The 19,327-nt window shown below is 42.1% G+C and overlaps 1 protein-coding gene across 1 annotated transcript in view; it reads right to left on the bottom strand.

Annotated features, from left to right (window-relative positions):
• Positions 1–473: 473 nt before the first annotated feature.
• LOC129734658 (pro-neuregulin-1, membrane-bound isoform-like) overlaps positions 474–19,327 on the bottom strand; it is a 165,388-nt gene continuing 146,534 nt past the window's right edge. Inside the window, exons 2-4 of the mRNA XM_055698305.1 lie at positions 14,747–14,924; positions 8,291–8,415; positions 474–538 (exon numbers count right to left, since the gene is read on the bottom strand). Coding sequence (XP_055554280.1) covers positions 474–538; positions 8,291–8,415; positions 14,747–14,901 — 345 coding nt within the window. The 5' untranslated portion in view covers positions 14,902–14,924. The remainder of the gene's footprint in view (positions 539–8,290; positions 8,416–14,746; positions 14,925–19,327) is intronic.

The raw sequence follows: 19,327 nt of genomic DNA, 5'->3' as shown, positions 1-19,327 counted from the left end.
TTAAACTACTGACAGTGAGTTACCTGTCTACATTCACAGACCCTGCAGAGCTGTCAGGAATTGCATGTAGAGCCCTGAGGAACAAAGCAGTCTAGGCAGCAGTTTCTGGTGGAAACACCAGTATGTCTACACACTCTGCAAATTGATATGCAGCTGCTAGGATTTACAGGAACAGGAGCAACAAGTGCTTTTTCAAAACACAGTTCCTGACAAATACTTTTTCACTTGCGCTGCTGCAGGCTGACAGCTGCAGGCCAAGTTAGCATCCTCAATACAGCTCCAGGATATTAAAAAATATGCTTAACCTTTCTTTATTCATTTTTTAGTCCCTGAAGTAGCTCCAGTATTCAAGGTGATATGCAGGTAGTGAGGTGCTGGATATAGGCGAATTGTTGTCTGCTAAGAGGGAGCAGTTTCAGAGCTGCAGAAGCAGTTTTAAGAAGAAGTGAAGAGAAAGAGGCAGAAAGACTCTGTTAATTCAACTTACGTGAAGAAGTTTTTGTCCCTTCTGTTGATACTGGTATCTTGCTGGTGCTCTCTGGAAAACACAAGATGCAACAAGAAGTTATAATGTGGAGTCAGATGATCCTCTAACAGCATTCAGCTCCAAGAATGGACAAGGTAAAGGGGGAAAATGTGCTCAAAGAAGCAAGCTTAAATTCTGCTTCAGTGGGCAGAGGCTGCAATCAGACACCAACTTGTAAAAGTTTCCTTTTGGGAAAAAATGAAAAAATAATGGTGTCTACTAGTACAACTGAGGAAAAAAGCCCATTTCTTCTGAAAGAAGCCAGTTGTTCAATCTCTCATTCTCCTCTGGGAATAACTGATCAGTGGCAACAGGAGAAATCATGCAGATGGCTCTGCTTCTGGAAGGCGTCAGTGTGAGTATTCACTCCTTATGCTTCTAGGCAGTTAAATTTTGCAAAGACATGTTCCTGTTCATATCACTTGAATTGCTGGTAAGTATATCCAGTAATGTCACTTGCCACTTCAGGGAAATCTTCTAAGTCACACGTGTAAACCCAGTCCCTCATGGGATGACTGTTGGGCTCTCAGTGATAGAAATATGACAGTTGCTTTGCTGGAAAAATAAGTTGTTCTTCCATACTGGTCCTACAGAGACATGCTATTGCTAATGACATACTACCATGGATATCTTGCATCCACTTGTTGAACTGGCAGACGGCTAGGGGGAAAGATGTTGCCATGCTTATACCCCTGCTAATGTCTTGAAGAACGCAGATGGAAGAAAGCAGAAAGTAGACAGCCTTTGTTTAGGCTTCACAGACTTGTAGAAAGGCCTCATTCCAATGACACCATCCATATCTCTGTGTGCTGCTGAACTCATAACCCACAACTGTATGCAATTTCCTAGGTGTGAACAAATCACCATTCAGTTGTAACAATCAACAATCCCGGCCTCCAAGTTCTCAAAACATTTTTCAGCATCCTAGTGGTGCAGTTCAGTACAGCTGCATGAGTTTCAACTCTACAGCTGGAGAAGGGTCACAAATGCCAGGGATGAAGTCTTGCCCTGAATCCTTAAGGCACACCAAGAATCCTCTGGTGGGCCGAACAAAAAAAATGCCTCATTAGAGATTTAGGAAAAAGAACTTAAGAATATTTTTACTCTGTTCTGTGATTCTCAGTCAGGTGGCCCTCTGCTTACTGTTTTCAGAGTCCAGAGAAACTTGATCAGAAGCAAAACTCAGTCCAGCTGTCTTCCCTTCAGCATCCCTCTCATTAAACCTCAGTGTTGAGCCTGTATTTTCATTTACTTGCTAGCTCTCCTTTTGTATTTTTTCCATTTTGGTACCGTTTTCTTTAGCAAATATCTTATTTGCCTGAGTAATATGTCCCAGTTTCATCTCACTAATGCGAAAAAACGTGTTATGCAGCATTTCCTTGATAGCCAGTGATGTGTGACATGCAAATGAGTATAATAAATGAAACTATTAAGGTCAAAACCTTTTCATTAGGTCTTGGAACACAGTGGTCTGTAGCAAGGGAGCTTTCAGGACCATTTTCGGGGTATGGAGGCAGTTTGCTGTGGTGCAGCTGGGTTGTCTGAGCAGTTAACCTTTATTAGTCACAACAGGAGACAGAACGGGTCTGACAGCTGCGTAGCTCAGCATCTGGCACAACTGGAGCAAATTTTTCTTTCACCATTAAAGAAACCATGTTCCATTTAGTGCGTGTGCTGAGGTTGATGGATCATTTCTTACTGCTGCCTCCCCAGCCCAGCTGTGTCAGTACAAACACCAGCAGAAAGCTTCCCTGCCAGCGGAAAACACAGCCAGAGCCTCCCACACCTGAAATGTGCTGAGAAACACTTTTGGAAAATGTGGCAAAGCCACACATTACCAAGCCCCAGTAGCGACATTTTCGTTAGCAACATTCACAGTGGATGCCAACATTTGGAAGATGCAAAATTTGTGTGTGTTGCTTACTGAGAACAGTACACGACAATGGGGAGAGGCATTTTACCCCACTTGAGAAGGCCAGCAAAGATCTGTATGACAAGCCATCTGAACATAAGAAGCAGAGAGAAAAGAGGTTGCTTGTAAGGGGCTGTCAGTACTTGCCCAAGGTGGAAAAGCTGGAAGCATTTTTCAGTCATGATACTTGCAGTTGCTGCTGCAGCCTGCTAAGGTACAGAGACAGCAGCCCACAGCCCTGTCTTCATTGTCACATTTAACACCCAGCAAGAAGTGGCTACCTCAGATATCCTATCTCCTTCTGTCCCTTGGTGCTTCTAGCAACGCCTCTGAGGGAGGCAGGAGGTCCTTCTCCTCAGGAGAGACATTTTTCCCAGGGATAACCAAACATCTAACAGCCTGACAGCTACTGTTGTGAAGAGCCCTCTGCATGCCCTCACATCCCTTTTTTCCCCCCAGTAAGTTTGTCAAAGGACCAAGGCAAAAAGCCTGCTTGAGCAAACTGAAGGGATTCATTTGGCTGATCTCATTAATTTTGGTTCAGGCCCTGAAGGTGGCTCTGAGGACCCTGACATGGACCACAGCCTGGGCTCTGAGGAGGATTCAAACACCATGAATATCACAGGTAGAGCTGCAAACAAGCTTTCTGTCATCCTCAGGTTTACTTTCTGGCAGTGATATAAGACTTAAGCTTTTTGCATCAGTTGTGCCATTCAGGTGACACATACTGAAGTATATGAAGAATGGCACAAGCTAGCACACACCTGGAGTATCTTACTTGCGAGTGACAGGAGGGAGACCTCTGTTGCTTGGTCTACAGACAGCAGAGTAGGGAGTAGGTGTGTAGAAGGTGAGTAAGGCCATAGCCTGAGGCCTCAAAGGCACACAGGCACATGTGGTCAAGGACACAGGGAGACCCAATGGATAAACGGACCTTTTGTTTCTTAAAACCACTGTGCTTTTTGCCTTTTTCCTGGTCCTCCAAGAAACTACGGCCCTAGATCAGATGAAAAGAGCACTGTCCTCAATTCAAATATGCCAAATTGCAAAGCAAGGTTCAAAGCTACTGTCAGGGAAATTGCTATGCCCAGCTGAGTGAGTGATGGCCGCATTTCTTTACACGTGGAGGCCCAAATCAGCGGCGTTGGTCCAGGCATGCCAATTTGCACCAGCTGAGAATCTGACCCATTATGCCAGCTTGTTAAAAATAAACTATGGCCCCATGTTGTCTGTAACTATGTTAGAGGGAGAAGAGATGCAGTGATCTCCTGCTTTAATAAAGTCTCAGACAGGTTAATGCACGAGTTGAAAGCTTTTCTTGCATTTGAAGTATTTCATAGTTGGTCACATGCTCTATGGATACTAGATACAAGGTGGTGTTTTTATTTACTTACTTCTCTGCCATCTATTTGAAGATATGCTGCTTGCTACCCTCAGAAGAGGAACAGCAAACTCAAGTTTAATGAATGATGAATATCAGATCCTTATTGACTACTGTACAACTTGGAGCTGTTAGTACCACTGCAAGTCCTACAGTTGCAAAACCAGAAGGTTGTATGGACCACTGACTGTGTAGCTAATGAGTTTGCCAAGGTTTGCCTCTGCCTACAGCTGAGCTACCTGAGCAGATCACCTGAGCACTGCTTGTTCCCTTCAATTCAAAGTTGTCCCAGACATCCACAAGGATCACCCAAACTGTGTCAATTCACTTTGCACAGATATGCAGGATAAGCACTCACACGATACCCTGCACACAACCCAGCAGTTATCCAGCACTGTAGACTTCTAACTTCTGAAATATCCCTGCAGGAATCCACCCTTTTGCACCCTGAGACATGCTGGGCACAGCAAATATCCTTAAACAGGCAAAAGATTTAGGTCAACTGGTGTTGATGTAAAAGACTGACACCACATTCAGCTGGAGCTGCGGTGTGCTCAACACTTTAGTAAACAAAGTCATTTACCTAGTTGTCTAAATTAGGGGGGTTGTGGCAAGTTTTCAAACATGAAATGGAAAGCTTTGGCTGTGGTATGATGTATTTTGTCAGTGTTATTTATTAAGCATAGTAAGGTCTTATGTTAATGAGAAAGTCCATGAAATAATTCACTGCAAGAATTTTCCCTGGCTAAGGTGACAAATTAGGATGCAAAAAAGCAGTTACTATTGCATTTGCAAACCTGTGCACTATTTGTACACCTCCAGAAGAACTTCATGCCTCTGTTCTGACCTCAGTTACAGTCTTTCTTAGGGGATCATACATGAATAGGAGTGAATGAAAATAATAAGGCAGCTTATATCCTGTGGGCAAGTTATACTCATTACAAATTAAAAAAGAACAGAAGAGCTCCCACTGCTTGCTAGCGAGACTGGTAAAAAAAAGTGTTCATCTACCTATTCTAATATTTGTTGCATTTTTAATCTACACGTATGGCTCCGTAGACAAGGGCTTTCGGTAGAAATGGGAAAATTTAAAAGTCTGTGTAGGTTAATACAGTTTGTGTGAGGGGTGTGTGTGTGTGTATGTGTTGTAAAAACCTGCACAAGAGCAAATTTGGCAGTTTCAAGTAACAGCAACATTAATAATAACAGTAACAGTAACAAGGATGGGAGTTAGTATTGCACCGACTGTTTAAGACAGAAAAATTTACCATTTCTGGGAAAGAGATCAGGGAAAAACAAACCTTTTTGTTTACTGAAAACAACAAGGAATTTTTTACAGTTGTTTTATTGGGAAATACTCATTTACCTATGCTTTGGAGCAGGGAACGGAAGTTAGCAATTTCCAGACATGACCTTAGTGATAAAGGTGTGGCTTTTCCTATTCTTGGGGAAAAACCCCAACATATTTGCCTTGTTCTTCATGTGTTTTTTCCCAGTACCTGTTGCTAGTTGATGTCAGAGACAAGGCATCATACTACTCAGACCTTTGGCCTGGCCCTAGAGTTTTCGTGTCATATACCAGCAGAGAAAATTTCAACTAAAATAGTTAAAGTGTGACAAAATTCTAGGCAGTTAAACCCAAGATTTTGATACTGAAAAGAACTGATCTTTTAGTGGAAAAAAGAATAACCCCACACCCAGAAATGCCATCACCTTATCCACCCACTGTCTTAAAGCACCCAGCATAAAGGTAAAGGAGAATCTAGTTTGCAGACAGCAGGGCACAGATAGTAAACAAGACTAGGTGAGGTCATTAAATTAAAGATCATAATTAAAGTTGCAGTTCACGTAGCAGAGCAGGTCAGTATGACTATAAGTCAAGGCTTCTGGTGCATCTTTCCTTACCCACTGTTGCCCTGTCTCCTGGAGGTGGAAGAAGCAACCTCTCTGCCCACTCTGAGAGGTTCAGCCCTTTCAGATAACCACACAGTTTTCTACAGGGGCTCCTGGACTGCACTGGACCACAAGATGTTCTACAAAAGCCCATTGGCAGGAAATAACAAGTAAAAGCTAAATATGGTGGTGTTGGGTTTGGGTTTTTTTTGGTTTGGGTTTTTAGTGTGGGGTTTTTTTTGTTTTTGGTTTGTTTGTTTTTTTTTTTAAAAAAAACCTCTCTTTTTCTTCAGAGTAGTGCAGGACCTCACAGATATATAGGACCTGAGTAATGACTGCCCTTCGGGGCTCATTACCGAGTTTAGATCCCAAATCTGTCATTAAGCTAGCAAGGGGAAGAGGTCAGGGAATGTGGGGGAAGGAGGGGTGAGGAGGTCACCCATGCAGGGGGTCTGTCCCTGTTTGCAAAGCAGATGTTGCCCTCTGAGGCCTTAGGGATCCATTGCTCTTAAGTCACCAGATGTTGCCTATGCTGTTTCACAAATCCAGGTGGAAAATTCCATCATTAGAGGGACAATTTTACTGGTAATTTATAAGCAACAATATGTAGAGGGGGCTCAGATGTATGTGTGGCAACAAAATATACATGATTGATTTATTCAGCCCATGAATGCTGCCATGTCTGATTCTAGATTATCAGATATCACTGAGATAGATGTTCCAGTTCAGATATCACTGAGTTTCCAGTTCAGATCTTTACAGACAAGAGCCAGCTGCCAGGTTTAGATTGTATCCAAGTTTGTCCCACATTCAGGGAGTTTGCATGCATGTCTATGTTTTAAACAACTTATGTTTCACAACAAGATTAGATAGATTCTAACATATTAGTTATAAATGCACATAACAGGGTTTGCCTGCAAATATTTTCATTCAAAACCAATCTCCCATGTCCCTGCAGCAGGAGTGTTTCACTGTCATTCAGCACAGCCCAAAAGGAAGTTGAAAAATCCATGTCATTAAGCACAGGAATTAGGTCCAACATGCACTCCCCAGCCACACCACCGTTCCTCGTGTGAGAAAGTAACAGAGGACAGCCAAGCATTTTTTTTTTTTTGCATTTATCTGTATCATTGCCCAGGCACAGCGGCTACAGATGAGTTTTGGAAACTCCGGTATCTTGGAAACAGTGTAAGAGCTTTCCATGTAAGCAGCTAATAAGCAACCAAAATTTGTATTCATGGAAACCAAGCGCATTTACAAAGCTACACAGAAACACCTACCCATTTTTCCTCCTAATAACATTCTGGAAAATAACACTTGATCTTTTATATCAGTTTCCTGACATCTGATTGTGATTATAATACCATACAGCTTGTATGAAATCTTAGCACTTGAGATTCTTAAGTTGATGAAATAGAACAGCAAATACACAAAGTGAATACAGTCGAGCAATTGCTGTGTGATCACAAAACAGCAGACAGCCAAAGACAAATCCCACTGGCAAATGTTTATGTTTGTTTTTCAATTTACTTAAATGCCTATCTCCTGTTTCAGAGCACAACATAGAACAGAAAAACATGTCTGGTAAATTCCCATTGCAACAAGACCTTTAAACCCATCTTAGATACGCACAGAACTTCTGCTTTGTTTGCTAATAAGGTCATGCTTGTTTGATACTTCACAACTGGTTGGTCACTGGAGTTTGAATTATCAGAGCTGAATCAGTTAATGCCACACTTAGGAAATAAGATTTCAGCTGAACTGCAGACTTCAATGCACTCACAAGGAGAAACAGTACTGCTAAAGCATTTGCGTACAGTGGAAACACTTAGGAAATTCTGTCAGAAGCAATTGGAACTTTCTGTAAATGAAATGGAAAGGAGCCCTGCAAAAGTGGCAATTCACAACAATTTTAAATCATTTGAGTAAGTCTGAATGGTATCTGCCTCATGAGAAGCTCTGCTCCTCAAGAAATCAATTTAAATCACAATACCTGAATCAAAGTAGCCTATTACATTCACGCCTTTGAATAATATGCCTTCAGATACATTCATGCTTAGTATTATTTTAGAAATCAAAAGAAAAACTTATCAACGTCTGTGAAAGTAAAAATGGTGGCAATCAGAACCATACAAAGACACAGAAAGGGGTGCTGGTTTGTAGTTCAGACTAGGACATGTTTTAGGTTAAATGAAAGCTTCCCCACAGATCTATAGGGCCTTGGCTACTCACATGTACTATGGGAATTAGAATAATATTCCCTTCCTTTCATTCTCTTCTTACATTGATGATTTAGACTGTGTCTTAGACTTGGTGTTTGAAAGTGTACCACAGAAAATGCTGATCTCTCCTGAGATCCACAGGAGGCATCCCATTTGTCTGGGTAAGGAAAACCAAACATCTCAACTATAACAGCAGAAAAGTCAGACCTCATTAATTTTCTCAGTACACCTAATAGTTTTCAGTGCTTCTACTTCAGTTGCAAAGCTTTCCTCTCCTCCAAACACTTTTATCCTGGTGGCAGCTTTAATAAATGGTCTTTCTGAACGTGACAATAAAATAAAGAGTCAAACCTTACCATTGGTGTCCGTGATGATAACACTGGCTTTAGTACTGTCATTGCCTAGTTTGCTGCTCACTCTGCATGCGTATTCCCCAGCGTCAGCCAACGTGGCTCTGTAAATATGAAGCTCAGAGTATTTCCTGTGAAATCAGAAAAAAACACGTAAACATCCTGTACCAGAGTAAGGCTCACTGCATGACAAATGTACTCTTTTTTTTTCCCCCCAACAAAGTGTTGTCTTCCATTCTTACTGACAGATTAAGACTATCTGGGTTTGAAAGAAGGGAGAATAAAAAAAAATAATCTCTTACAGGTTGCTGGAAAACAGGCATATTAATGAACTCAAATGAAGGTACTTGTTTATGCTCTTCTGCTTGAGTTCTGCTTTGTTCTACAAGAAAATCTGAAAAAACAACCTTTCTCTCTCAGTTGAATTGTTGGCTATCCAGATGCCATTGAGATGGGTGTAACATTAAAATAGATTGTCCTTTCCTAGACGTTCATATTGCCAGCAGCAGAGTTCTGGGTAAGTATTGTAGTATCTAACATCTGACTAAATAATCATGAGATTAGGACACACCACTCTCTTTAATAACCTCTGAAACCCCAATAGTAAATCATTCTCCAGCACTAACAAAAAATTATGGGCAGGAGCACAATTTGCATGAAGCTACATTTTGTTCCTGGCTCAGAGACAGAATTTAATCAGTCTCCAAGGTTTTAAGATTAGATTTTAAAATGCAGAACTCCCGCCTACCCATTAATTTGGTAGGAACATATTCTGGTGTCATTCATGGGGTCCCCAACTCATGTGATGGCAATAATCCCATTACCTAGAGTGTAGAGAGTGACTAGCTTGGGGAAAATACACACATTATTGCCGTTCCCAGTTTCTGTTTAAAAGAAGTGCTTTGGGGAAGTTTTTGCCTGTAGCAAAGCCTGCTCATTTATCTACAGAATAGTCACCTAGGAGAGTGCATGAGCATTGACTTCCCTAAGTTGGCCTACCCCAACATAAAGGACGTGACCCCTGGGAGGCAGAGGTCCTTCCATCTAAAAACTCACAGTCACCAGCACATCTAGCAATGACTGCTTAGCTGAGCAACATTTGGGGAGTTGTTTTGCTTCAGAAGAGGCATGTGTCCTAACTCTCTGTACAGAAATCACAACTGATTACTCCTTCTGGGAACCACTGAGCAGGGCTGGGTTCAGACCAGAGACAAGTCGGTTGTAGCAGGGGGCTTCTGGAGCAACCAAAATGTTCAATCCCACTTTCCAATGCGTCTCTGTGAGCCATCCTTCCCTCCGGCACAGTAAACTATCCCATTTGCTATCAAATATCTTCTTATTGTCAGCTCAGCCTTCCCTGCCTCTATTCGAAGGTCTTACTGCTAAGAGTCAGCACTGTGGCCCTCATGGGATGGCAGCAGTGTGCTAGATAGACAACAGCTCTGCTAGAAACCCATATCATGAGAATTTCCCATCATATCATGAAAAAGGGCTGCTTTCTTGAGGCCACCGGTCTTGCAGGAAGGAGGAGCAACCAAGCTAGGATTAGCAATTTGCTCAGGTTTGCTCAAACAGTAAACAACTGAATAGCTGACTATTTGGGCTCCCTTCTCAGGAGACGTTAGAAGCCCAGTTCCTAATGCTGAATTAATTAATTGGGGTGTATTTCAGATGATTGGACAGACTCTAGTTGGTAGCAACCATGAATATATGATAAAAATGTGGCTGAGACACTGACAGAAGCGTCCAGAAGGTGAAAGACGCTGTCTTTTTGGATGGAAATTTTGCACCTAACAGCTATGCTTACAACACGGTAAAATATGGCCTGCTCTTTAATGTTTCTACCAGCCACCTACACACCTGCCTTTGCAACAGCCTGTTGAGGGCCTGTCCAGGAATGTCTGGCAGTAGTCTACATGGCCTAACAGCTTGTGTGGACACGTGGTATTTCCTGTATCGCACAGGTTAGGCTTCAGCCATGCTCATAGACGTATGTCCAGACGGAGAGCAGGCTGTAGCCTCAGGATGCTTCAAAAGGCAACGTAAACAGGCGTCTACATTGGGAAGGTAACGTTTACGTTAACGTAAATGTTTAGGAAATCACGTCAACACAATGATAAGCGAGAAGCACAGCTCTAGCTATATCACTTTTATTTAGGCACCTACTGCATGTCTGCTGCAGTCTCTTTTCCTCTTTGTATGATGCTAAATAATATTGATGCAAAGCAGTTTTGTGGCACTCTTGGCTTTTAGAAGAAACTCTTTCCCCTGCATATTTATTTTTATTCTCTTTGTTATACATGATACCTGCAGGAAAAGTTGGGGAACTGTGTCTTCCTTTTATGATTTTAAGACTATATTAAAATAGGTGAAACAACCATATTTCTTACAAATCTACTTCTAACAAGCCAAATTTACCCTTGTTTTTACAAAAAATGTGAGTTTTGTCTCTGAGAACAGGAGGAAATAATATGCATATTTATACTGTTAAGAATATTATTGAGACATGGCAGGATGGAATTCAAAAAGATCAGAGCAGAAGATGGCTCATTAATGGCTGTAAACGAAGCAGCTCCCTAGCAATACAGTACTCTAACAGTACTCACTTAAAACACCTGATAAGGGATTTTGTATTCAAATGCTTGCCCTTTTCTCAGCCTATACCATTCTACACCGGAAAATACCTCCCCCTGTAATATTTACTTCTGCTATAACTTCAGCTCATTGCCGTTATGGCACTGCTGAGCTTGTATTCATACATGAAAGGGAAAGAATTACATCCACAGAATGCAGTCCCAGCCCGCCTTATCTGACTGCTTGAATTCATTTTGCTTCCAGTCTCCATCTGTCATCCAGAATTGCCTGTCTGCGAGCAAATATCCAGGCTAAGCCTGGATGAAGCCCAAGGTACAAGGCACTTGCACGCGAAGTTTTCTTATGCACTACTGCATCCAAAGCCATGAGATAGGTGAAGTGGCAAGCACCTTCACTCTGCCCAAAAAAACCCAACCCTGGTAAAGGAGTCTCTCCTGATGTAATGAAGAGAGCCTGACTCTGTACAGCACACTTCCCAAAACAAAAATGTGCAGGCTTCACATGGGTTTGAAATCATAGGAGGAAAATGAAATGTTACCAGTACAACTTGACAGGCATGGGAAAGTTAGCTAGCAGGTGAAAAGCCCTTGTCTGGTGCCTAATTCTTTCTGTAACTCCATTGACACAAAGGAATAGCTTAGAACTTGGACACACAAATTAATCCGTCATGGCATCAGGAATCATCACCAATCGTAAAAGCAGCAGAAACTCAGTGGCTGCATGCTCTTACACCATAACAAATTTGAGGTAAACAGTGAATCCTTTAACTGCCTTTCATTAAAATTTAAACTCATTCAGTTTCTCTTGACTTTCCGGTGTAATGAGAAGGGGCACAGTCATTTAGTGTGATTTGCTTGCTGTACCGTCATGTCATCACATGTCAGGGCTCTGCGCCCTCTGAATCAACCCAAAATCATCCTAGCAAGCTTGGATGATTAAAATGATCTGCCAAGGTCATTTTACATGCAAGGCAGTCTTCAGAAGACTAAGCTTTGAGGAAGCCTGCATTGCCACAGACTTGCCATTCTAAACTCTTAAAAACCTAGGAAAACACAGTTGTCAGCACCTGCTCCACTTCTGCAAATCCTAGTATTCACACTGGCCAAATGTACCAAATACACACCAAGCTGCAGTATTAGCTTTTCCCTGTGTATTCCAGGTGCCAAGCTAAGGTCTTAATTTTGAACTTCTGAGCTAGACCCTTCATCAATCTGCCAGATATTTTTGCTATTTGTTAAAATAACTAAATCTAAATAGGCAGAACTCAGAAATATTTGTTTTTCTCCCAGCAATGAACAGGTTTTATTCTGCCATCACACAATGAGAAAGGAGATTTCTTGGAAAATATGACATTACCAAAAGTCACTTCTGGCCATTAGGCACTACTTACAAACTTCGTTTTTATAAATACGTAGAAAGTGTTTGGAATGAAAAAGTCAATAAGACTGTGGTACCCTGCATACTTATGGTTCTTCAGAAACATAGCCTACTTTTTAGATAGCCATTTGACCTTTAAAATAGTCATTAATCCCAGACAGCTCAACAACTGCTCTAGTCTCCCTAGCTGATGTTTCGCACACTTGGTAATATTAAAAAAAAAATAAATGCTAAAATGCTTATTGTAACAACATTGCAGCATATGCACATGACAAACATTGATAAATGTGCTCTCATGAAAAACCACAGAAAAAAAGTGGGGAAAAAACTCCTTGATCATTGATACACCTTTCATTTGTGATGCAAACTTTTTAATGTAGCTTTGTTTACTGTGATCTATACATCTTTTGATGTATTCATTTGCACTGCATTTCCCCCTGTTTTCATTTCGTTTTAGAACACGTGCCTGTCCCACTTTTTATCAAAATAAAATCTATCTTCTCTTAAGCTCTTGACATCTACTCAGTCCTGGAAGCACACGTAAACAGCAAAAGAAGAAATGGCACAGCACTGATGTGTCCCTGAACTAAAATCTCAAAGCAGAAAGGCAAGGAAAATCGGTCTTTCCCCTTTTTGTACTCTACATCTAGTGACTTTCATATCTCTAACTGGAAGGGCTTCTCTGTTCCCACTTACATTTCCATTTTAAAACAGAAAACAGAAGGGAGAAATTCCAGTGCTGAGTGATACCCTCATGGCTGGGGCAGTACACAGAAGTGTGAAATCCAGGTTGAAACCTGCACTCTGCCCACTTACGGTGGGAGAACAGGACTTCAGATCCATTTTCCTGAAAAAGGTCCAATTTTAATTTTTTTTTTCATTATGTGTCTTTTGCAGAATTTTAAGTGTGTTTTGGCATATCAAGCTGAAAAATAGTCTCATATGTTTCACATGCATACTCGGATCAATAAGTATTAGCTAGTTTCCTTCCTGCCAGCTCCTGAAAGTATTTTTTGGGGGGTGGGGGTGGGGGGGGTGGAGGTGCAGAGGAGAAGAAGGGAGCTGGCAGGAGGTGGTTATTGATTCAATGCTGAACTGACAAATCCCAGCCCCAGAAGGTGAAATCCCAGATCCAGTGAGTTTGGTCAATCAGCATCAGCCAAATGTAAGATGTGAAAATACTGTTTTACCCTCACAGGCAGCACTGTGTTGCTGGGGAAGCTGAGGGCCAGGCTCTGACCTGAACATTTTCTTTACAGAATAGACTGAAAATACAACTCTGACGGAGACATATGGCCCTGCAAATGGGTCCAGACAAATTGCCAGGCTGTTTGCCACTTGGAAGAGCTCCATTTTGCAAATGCTGGAAGGAGACATCACAGGTTTCTTCTTGCTGTCTGTGCAACCATGGCACAGGGGATGTGGTGATGCTCTGCCACCCTCCTGTTTTCACATTGTGCCCCAGGCTGGGGTATGAGAAACTACAAGGGAGGGCAGGATGTCTGGTGTTCAACCTGAATAACTCTAAAAAGTCAAGCGCCTGCTTGATTTTGGCTACTGTTTTGCCTAATGAAGTGAGACCTGACAAAAAGCATGGGGGACATTTCACACCCTGGAAGGAAAGATTTCTTACAGAGACCACCCCAAATCCTCTTTCTTTTATAAAGGGAGGTCACAGCCCACTGCAGCAGTTAGCAGCCCTGCCTACAGAGAGCAGAAGCGAGAGCTGAAGGGCTGTGTTCAAACAGATTTTCATAGCTTCCTTTGATGGATGAGTAACAGCAAGGTAGAGACAGCAAAAGCCTTCTCCTGTCTCAGTGCAGAAAACACATTATGTAGCTTCTTCTCCTTCCCCACAGTAACAAGGCACGAGGCCATCTTTTGGCACTAGTCCTCAGTCACATGTCGGGGACACTTTCCCCCAGCCAGGAGGATGAGATTTGCAGGCTTTGCTAGTCATCTGACATCTGCTAGACCCATGCCTTGTTCTGCATGTGCAGAAATGCCTCTGGTAAATGACTACTGCAAACTTGCATAAGGCATTCAAAGCTAATGCAGACAGCATTCAGACCTTCTTAAACTAGATAGCTTGCAAAGCAAATCTCAGAAATCTTTCCAAATCTGCATTGTTCTGATAATTTTGTGTTCTTGGATTTTAGACAATAAACATAAGGTACTCCTGTCCTTGTCAGTAGTTTAAAAACGGTCAGCCTCCAAGGTTTACTGGTTAAAATATAGCCCTTGGCTATCAGAAAATACATATAAATTGAAAAGGGAAAATAATTTATGAAATATTTATACCACACTATCACTTCATTCATACACTCAAGAAAAACAACATCAGTGTCTGTTTCCTTAAATTTTCTTCCTCTGTAACTCACAGCTTTTAGTTTTGTGATACTGCAGTTAACAACCCCAATGCTTGTGTTCTGGTAAGCAACTCTCCCCACTGCTCCCAGCCCTGCTTGCAAGATATGTGTCTGTACTTACTTTTGTTTTTTTGGGATCTTGATATTTTCCGGTCTGTTTTTTTTGGTTATTTCCTTTCCATTCTTTAACCATTTGAATCTGAGCGCAGGGTACTCTGAAGTGGTTTCACACCTTAGCACTAGCTTCTGACCCACAGCAGCCTCTTGGTTTTTCATTTCCTTCAATTTGGGAGGCACCGCTAAAGAAATAAAAGAACGTGCTGGTGATTAGGCCATCCTCAGAAGGGAAAACAGCGTTAACTCAAGTTGAGCTAGGCAAGCTACAGAAAGCAAAACCCCAGACAGACTAGCAATGCTTCTACTCCAAAACCTGAAAAATAAGGATAATTAGTCTGTTATATGTATCATCCTTGAAGCATAAGGGCACGTTAAATGACAGCCTAGTTTTGCCCTTTGGAGTCATCCTACATAGGTCTTATAACCTGCAAGACACACACATCCTTAGTGAGAACTGAACTGCTGCTTCTGAATGTGGTATGAAGCACCAACAACAGTTAAATTGATCGTATGCACCGAGACAGCGTGCTGCAGCAAGCAGCCTTGGTAGGTAGTACAGAAAGGGAAGAGGAGGGTGTCTTGCTGTTTTATTTGTTTCAGCTGCTATGAGTCAGGGGGCTATCCAAAGGCTCCAGGTGCAACTGATATGACAGGGAGCTAAAAGCATACATAGAAGCTTGACAGCTTCCCTAATCCAAGGGAAAGGCTTTTGCTCCAGCCAAACATTATAACCCATATTACACACCCACCTCAAGCCTCATCTTGGCCATATCCTTTCCCTGGGGCAAAAGACAATGGGCTTGGAAACCCATCAAGAGAATCAATATCAATTAAGAGTATTTTGGACCCAGAAGGGGACACTGCATTGAAAAGGCTTAGCCAATGGCTCCCACACACCGAAGGACTCCAGCTGATTCATCTCAATTTCTACTGTGTCACAGCAATAGTGTTTTTTGTGTGGGTAAATCTCAAACCGTTTAGGGTTTTCTAAGTTAAAGACCTTTAATACTTCACAACCAGTACTGCTCTTTGAGCACAGTTTTCAAAAGAAGATGTGGTTCCTCTGTGAGACACCACCCTTCTTTTGACTTCCCGGGTTAGCTGTAAACCACCCTCTATTGTGCTCCAGCATCGAAGTAAACCACCTGGTTTAACCTTACTTCCCTTGGGGCTTAAGACAACACCTTCACCACACAGACGGGGGAGGGCTAACACGGGGAGCCGCAGCTGGTCAGCTGGTGGGTGATAGCCTGTGAGTCCATCCCAGCTCAGCTGTGCCCCGTTGTTGGTCTATACCTTTGAGGATCCAATATTCCCATGCAGCACCTCTAGCTGCAGTGTGTTTTGTTTCTTGAATACCTGTAATATTGTCCAAACAAACAAATGGCCACCATGGCTAAACGATTCCCCGTAACATGCAGATTAGGAGCATTCACTGGGACACAAACAGGTCTCCATTACGGTCATGTACAAGAAAATGTTTTGACAAACTGGAACACGCTTGATGATGCTTTGGTATCTGTTGCTTGTGTGTTTGTTGAGACCTGCTAATGTCAATTGCCCTTAATTGTTATTCCAATCAAACAAAAAGCAAGCAGTACCAATGTGGCCATAACTATGAAAGGTGTGTATAAAGAACTGGAGACACACATGCCCAATTAGCAGTTGCATGTTGCAGACAGCAGCATGGCCTGTCCCACATGTGAAGTGACCTGCCTGATCCCAGTAAAGCCCAGGGGAAAAAACACCTGATTTCCCTGGAAACTGAGCCTGGAGCAGAGCAGCATAAACAACGGTGGTTGGGAAAATGTGGTCTGCAGTGAATGAGCAAATGAGGTCATGCCTACTGGGCCATCAGCAGAAGACAGGATAGGACAGAGAAGCTTTCAATAATTAAAAAACTTTTGATTAAGAGGAAGGTGACAACTTTTTCCATGCATCTCTGCTGATGTGGAAAACGAGTCCCTGGCAGGAAGTCTTGGGCTGGACATCAGCAAAACGTCTGAGAGGCACAACTGCGCTGGGGAGGGCATCCGTGGAAGTTTTATGTGCAGGGTAGGCACATGTGTCAAGGTGGCAATGAGACAGATTGGGTAAGGCCCAGGATTTCATGACCAGAAAGAAATCTCTACTAAAATGTCTTCTCATATATTGTTATCCATTTTCCACATCCCCCAGGATAATTTTGGAAATTCCAGCATATTCCCAAAGTGCTACCAAAACAATTTTTACTTTCTGAAAAACAAATGCCCACAGACTATTCTGAAACCAGTATGTTTAAATATACTTTTATAAGTGTATGTGTGTATTTGTACATATACATATATTTACCTAAGCACACATGTAAATATTGAGCATTTACCCAAAAGAGAGAAAGGTATTTTGAAAAACACCAATCTTTAAATTTTCAAAAAAATGCCCAATAAGCATTAATTAAGAGCCTTATTACTGAGGTTTGTATTTACAGTTTCACTCTCTCATTAAAGAGTTAAGGTTATAACTTTTGGTTACTATGTAAGAAAATAAGCTGCAGAGGTGTGAAATAAAAAAGCAATATTCTTTAGCCTGTATTTTGCATACATTAAGACAATAAACACAATTGCAAGGATTAACATTTTTGTGCTTAACACTTCAACTGGTTGTTGATTTCCCTGTCAACAAAGCAGTGTGAAAGTGGGAATAAAAGGGAGATGCCATTTTGTTCCTGAATTTTGTTTTAATTCAATATTATCTTCTAAAAATGACTTGCAGATTTTTTCCTCCATCGGAACTGTCAATGAAAAAAAAAGTGTTAAATTAATATGCTCAACTGTTGCCATAATTCAGAAGTTACCAGGAAACATAAAAGAGGATTTAATCAATGGCAGTGACCCTCACTAATTCACAGTAACTCACTGTCCAAGCATGCAAGCTCTTCAGGGAAAGCAGTAAAAGCTGCTCACAGACATGACAGAAAAGAGATTGTTTCTTCTTCTTTTTTTTTTTTTCTCCTTTTCATTTACACTATGTTTGTTTCTGTTCAGCTGTAGTTTTGTAAAAGTTAATCAGACCTGCCAGGCATATGAGAAAGCTTGTGCTGATAAAAGTACAGCATTGTGTGCTTGGATTGAGATCAGTTTTCCCTGTTGCAAGAGGTAGTTGACTTTCATCACAGCCTGTGCCAATTTTTCTGGTGCTGGAAAGACAAGATCTTGTCTGAGGGGTAAAAATGTTTTTAAAGGAGGCAAAAATGTTTATAACGATAAGTAGACATTGCTTCCCCTGGCACCTCCCTCCCTTTGCCTCTCTACCCCTTCCCCCTTTGTCCCCATGGCGTCTCCTGCCTACTTGGCTCCTTTCCACTGCTCCTTGCAGCGCCTGCCATGCAAGCACTGCTCCTGCCACCAGAGAGACTTCTGCCCAGTGCTCGCTCCCGGGGAGGCTTGTTGATGCAGCAGGAACCAGGGAGACAGGGCAAGGGAAAACACCTTCTGCGTCTTCTATGTATAGATGGGGGTTGAGGTGTCAGGATGACTTGTCAGAACGTATTGTGAAGATGCATGGGAGATTCACAGCGTTTCCTGAGGATCACGTTTTGGGCAGTGCTGTTGCCAGCAGCTCCGATACAGTGGCAGCAGAGCCCTTACACGTGCCATCCATCACAAAATGACAAGGGCCAGGTAGCAAAGAAAACATTCAAATCCAGAAGAGAAACAGCAGAAATGCAGTGTGGAAGCAGCCCAAAAGCAGCACTGCTTGAATGAAAAGTGTGGTGGAATCTACTTTATCTGTAATCCTTGTGCCAAAACCGGGGAGGGCCTCACATTTTAAGAGTCAGTTAGACACACAGAAAGGCACTCATGTCAAACCCCAGGCTTTTCACCCACCCCGGACAGGACCTCTCTCTGTGACCCACAGACCTCCCCTGGTTTGCCAGACTTTCTACGAAAGCAAGAGGGGTGCTGATAGTGAGAGGGGGCTGTCATGCTGTGATGAGCCCTTGCAAAGTGGCAGAGCACTTGTGTCAGCAACAGTCCTGCACTGTTGGAAGGGTTTAACAGGTAAAAGCACGCAAAGTGTTAGATCTTTGCTTATTAAGACAGCTTGAATGCCTGTCATTTTGTTAGCAATTTTTTTCAGAAACGAATGTCTGTTGGCCTGCATAATATTGCAGATAAGGAGCATGCATTTCCATATTCTTTCGGCAAAAGTCTCACTGATAATGTATGACTGGAGATAACTTCTTCTTTCTGGACTTTGGTGAGTTTGGCAAAGCACAGCAATCTCCTCACCCTCAGTGTTTGATTGTATAGTTAATCTGCATGGAAGCTCAACACATTGAACAAATTAAACAGGAAGCCTGCAAAATATTATCACACAACTACACGCTTTCAGCTGAAATTCCATGAGTGGTTGTTTTTTTTCCATTTCTTTTCTTTTCCTAGGAAGGCACAAAGCCTTTTAAGAGTCTCAGCACAGGAATGTATTAGGCATGCTTGCCAGTAGGCACATGTGCACAGTTTGCTGTGCAAAATTGTGACCAACAGCTTGGGGAGTGGTAATAGAAGCCACAAGAATAACACCCATTGCCTTGGCCTCAGACATG

Source organism: Falco cherrug, chromosome Z (genome assembly GCF_023634085.1).
Source record: "Falco cherrug isolate bFalChe1 chromosome Z, bFalChe1.pri, whole genome shotgun sequence".
Lineage (NCBI taxonomy): Eukaryota > Metazoa > Chordata > Aves > Falconiformes > Falconidae > Falco > Falco cherrug.
This window is presented reverse-complemented; position numbering and strand designations above follow the sequence as displayed.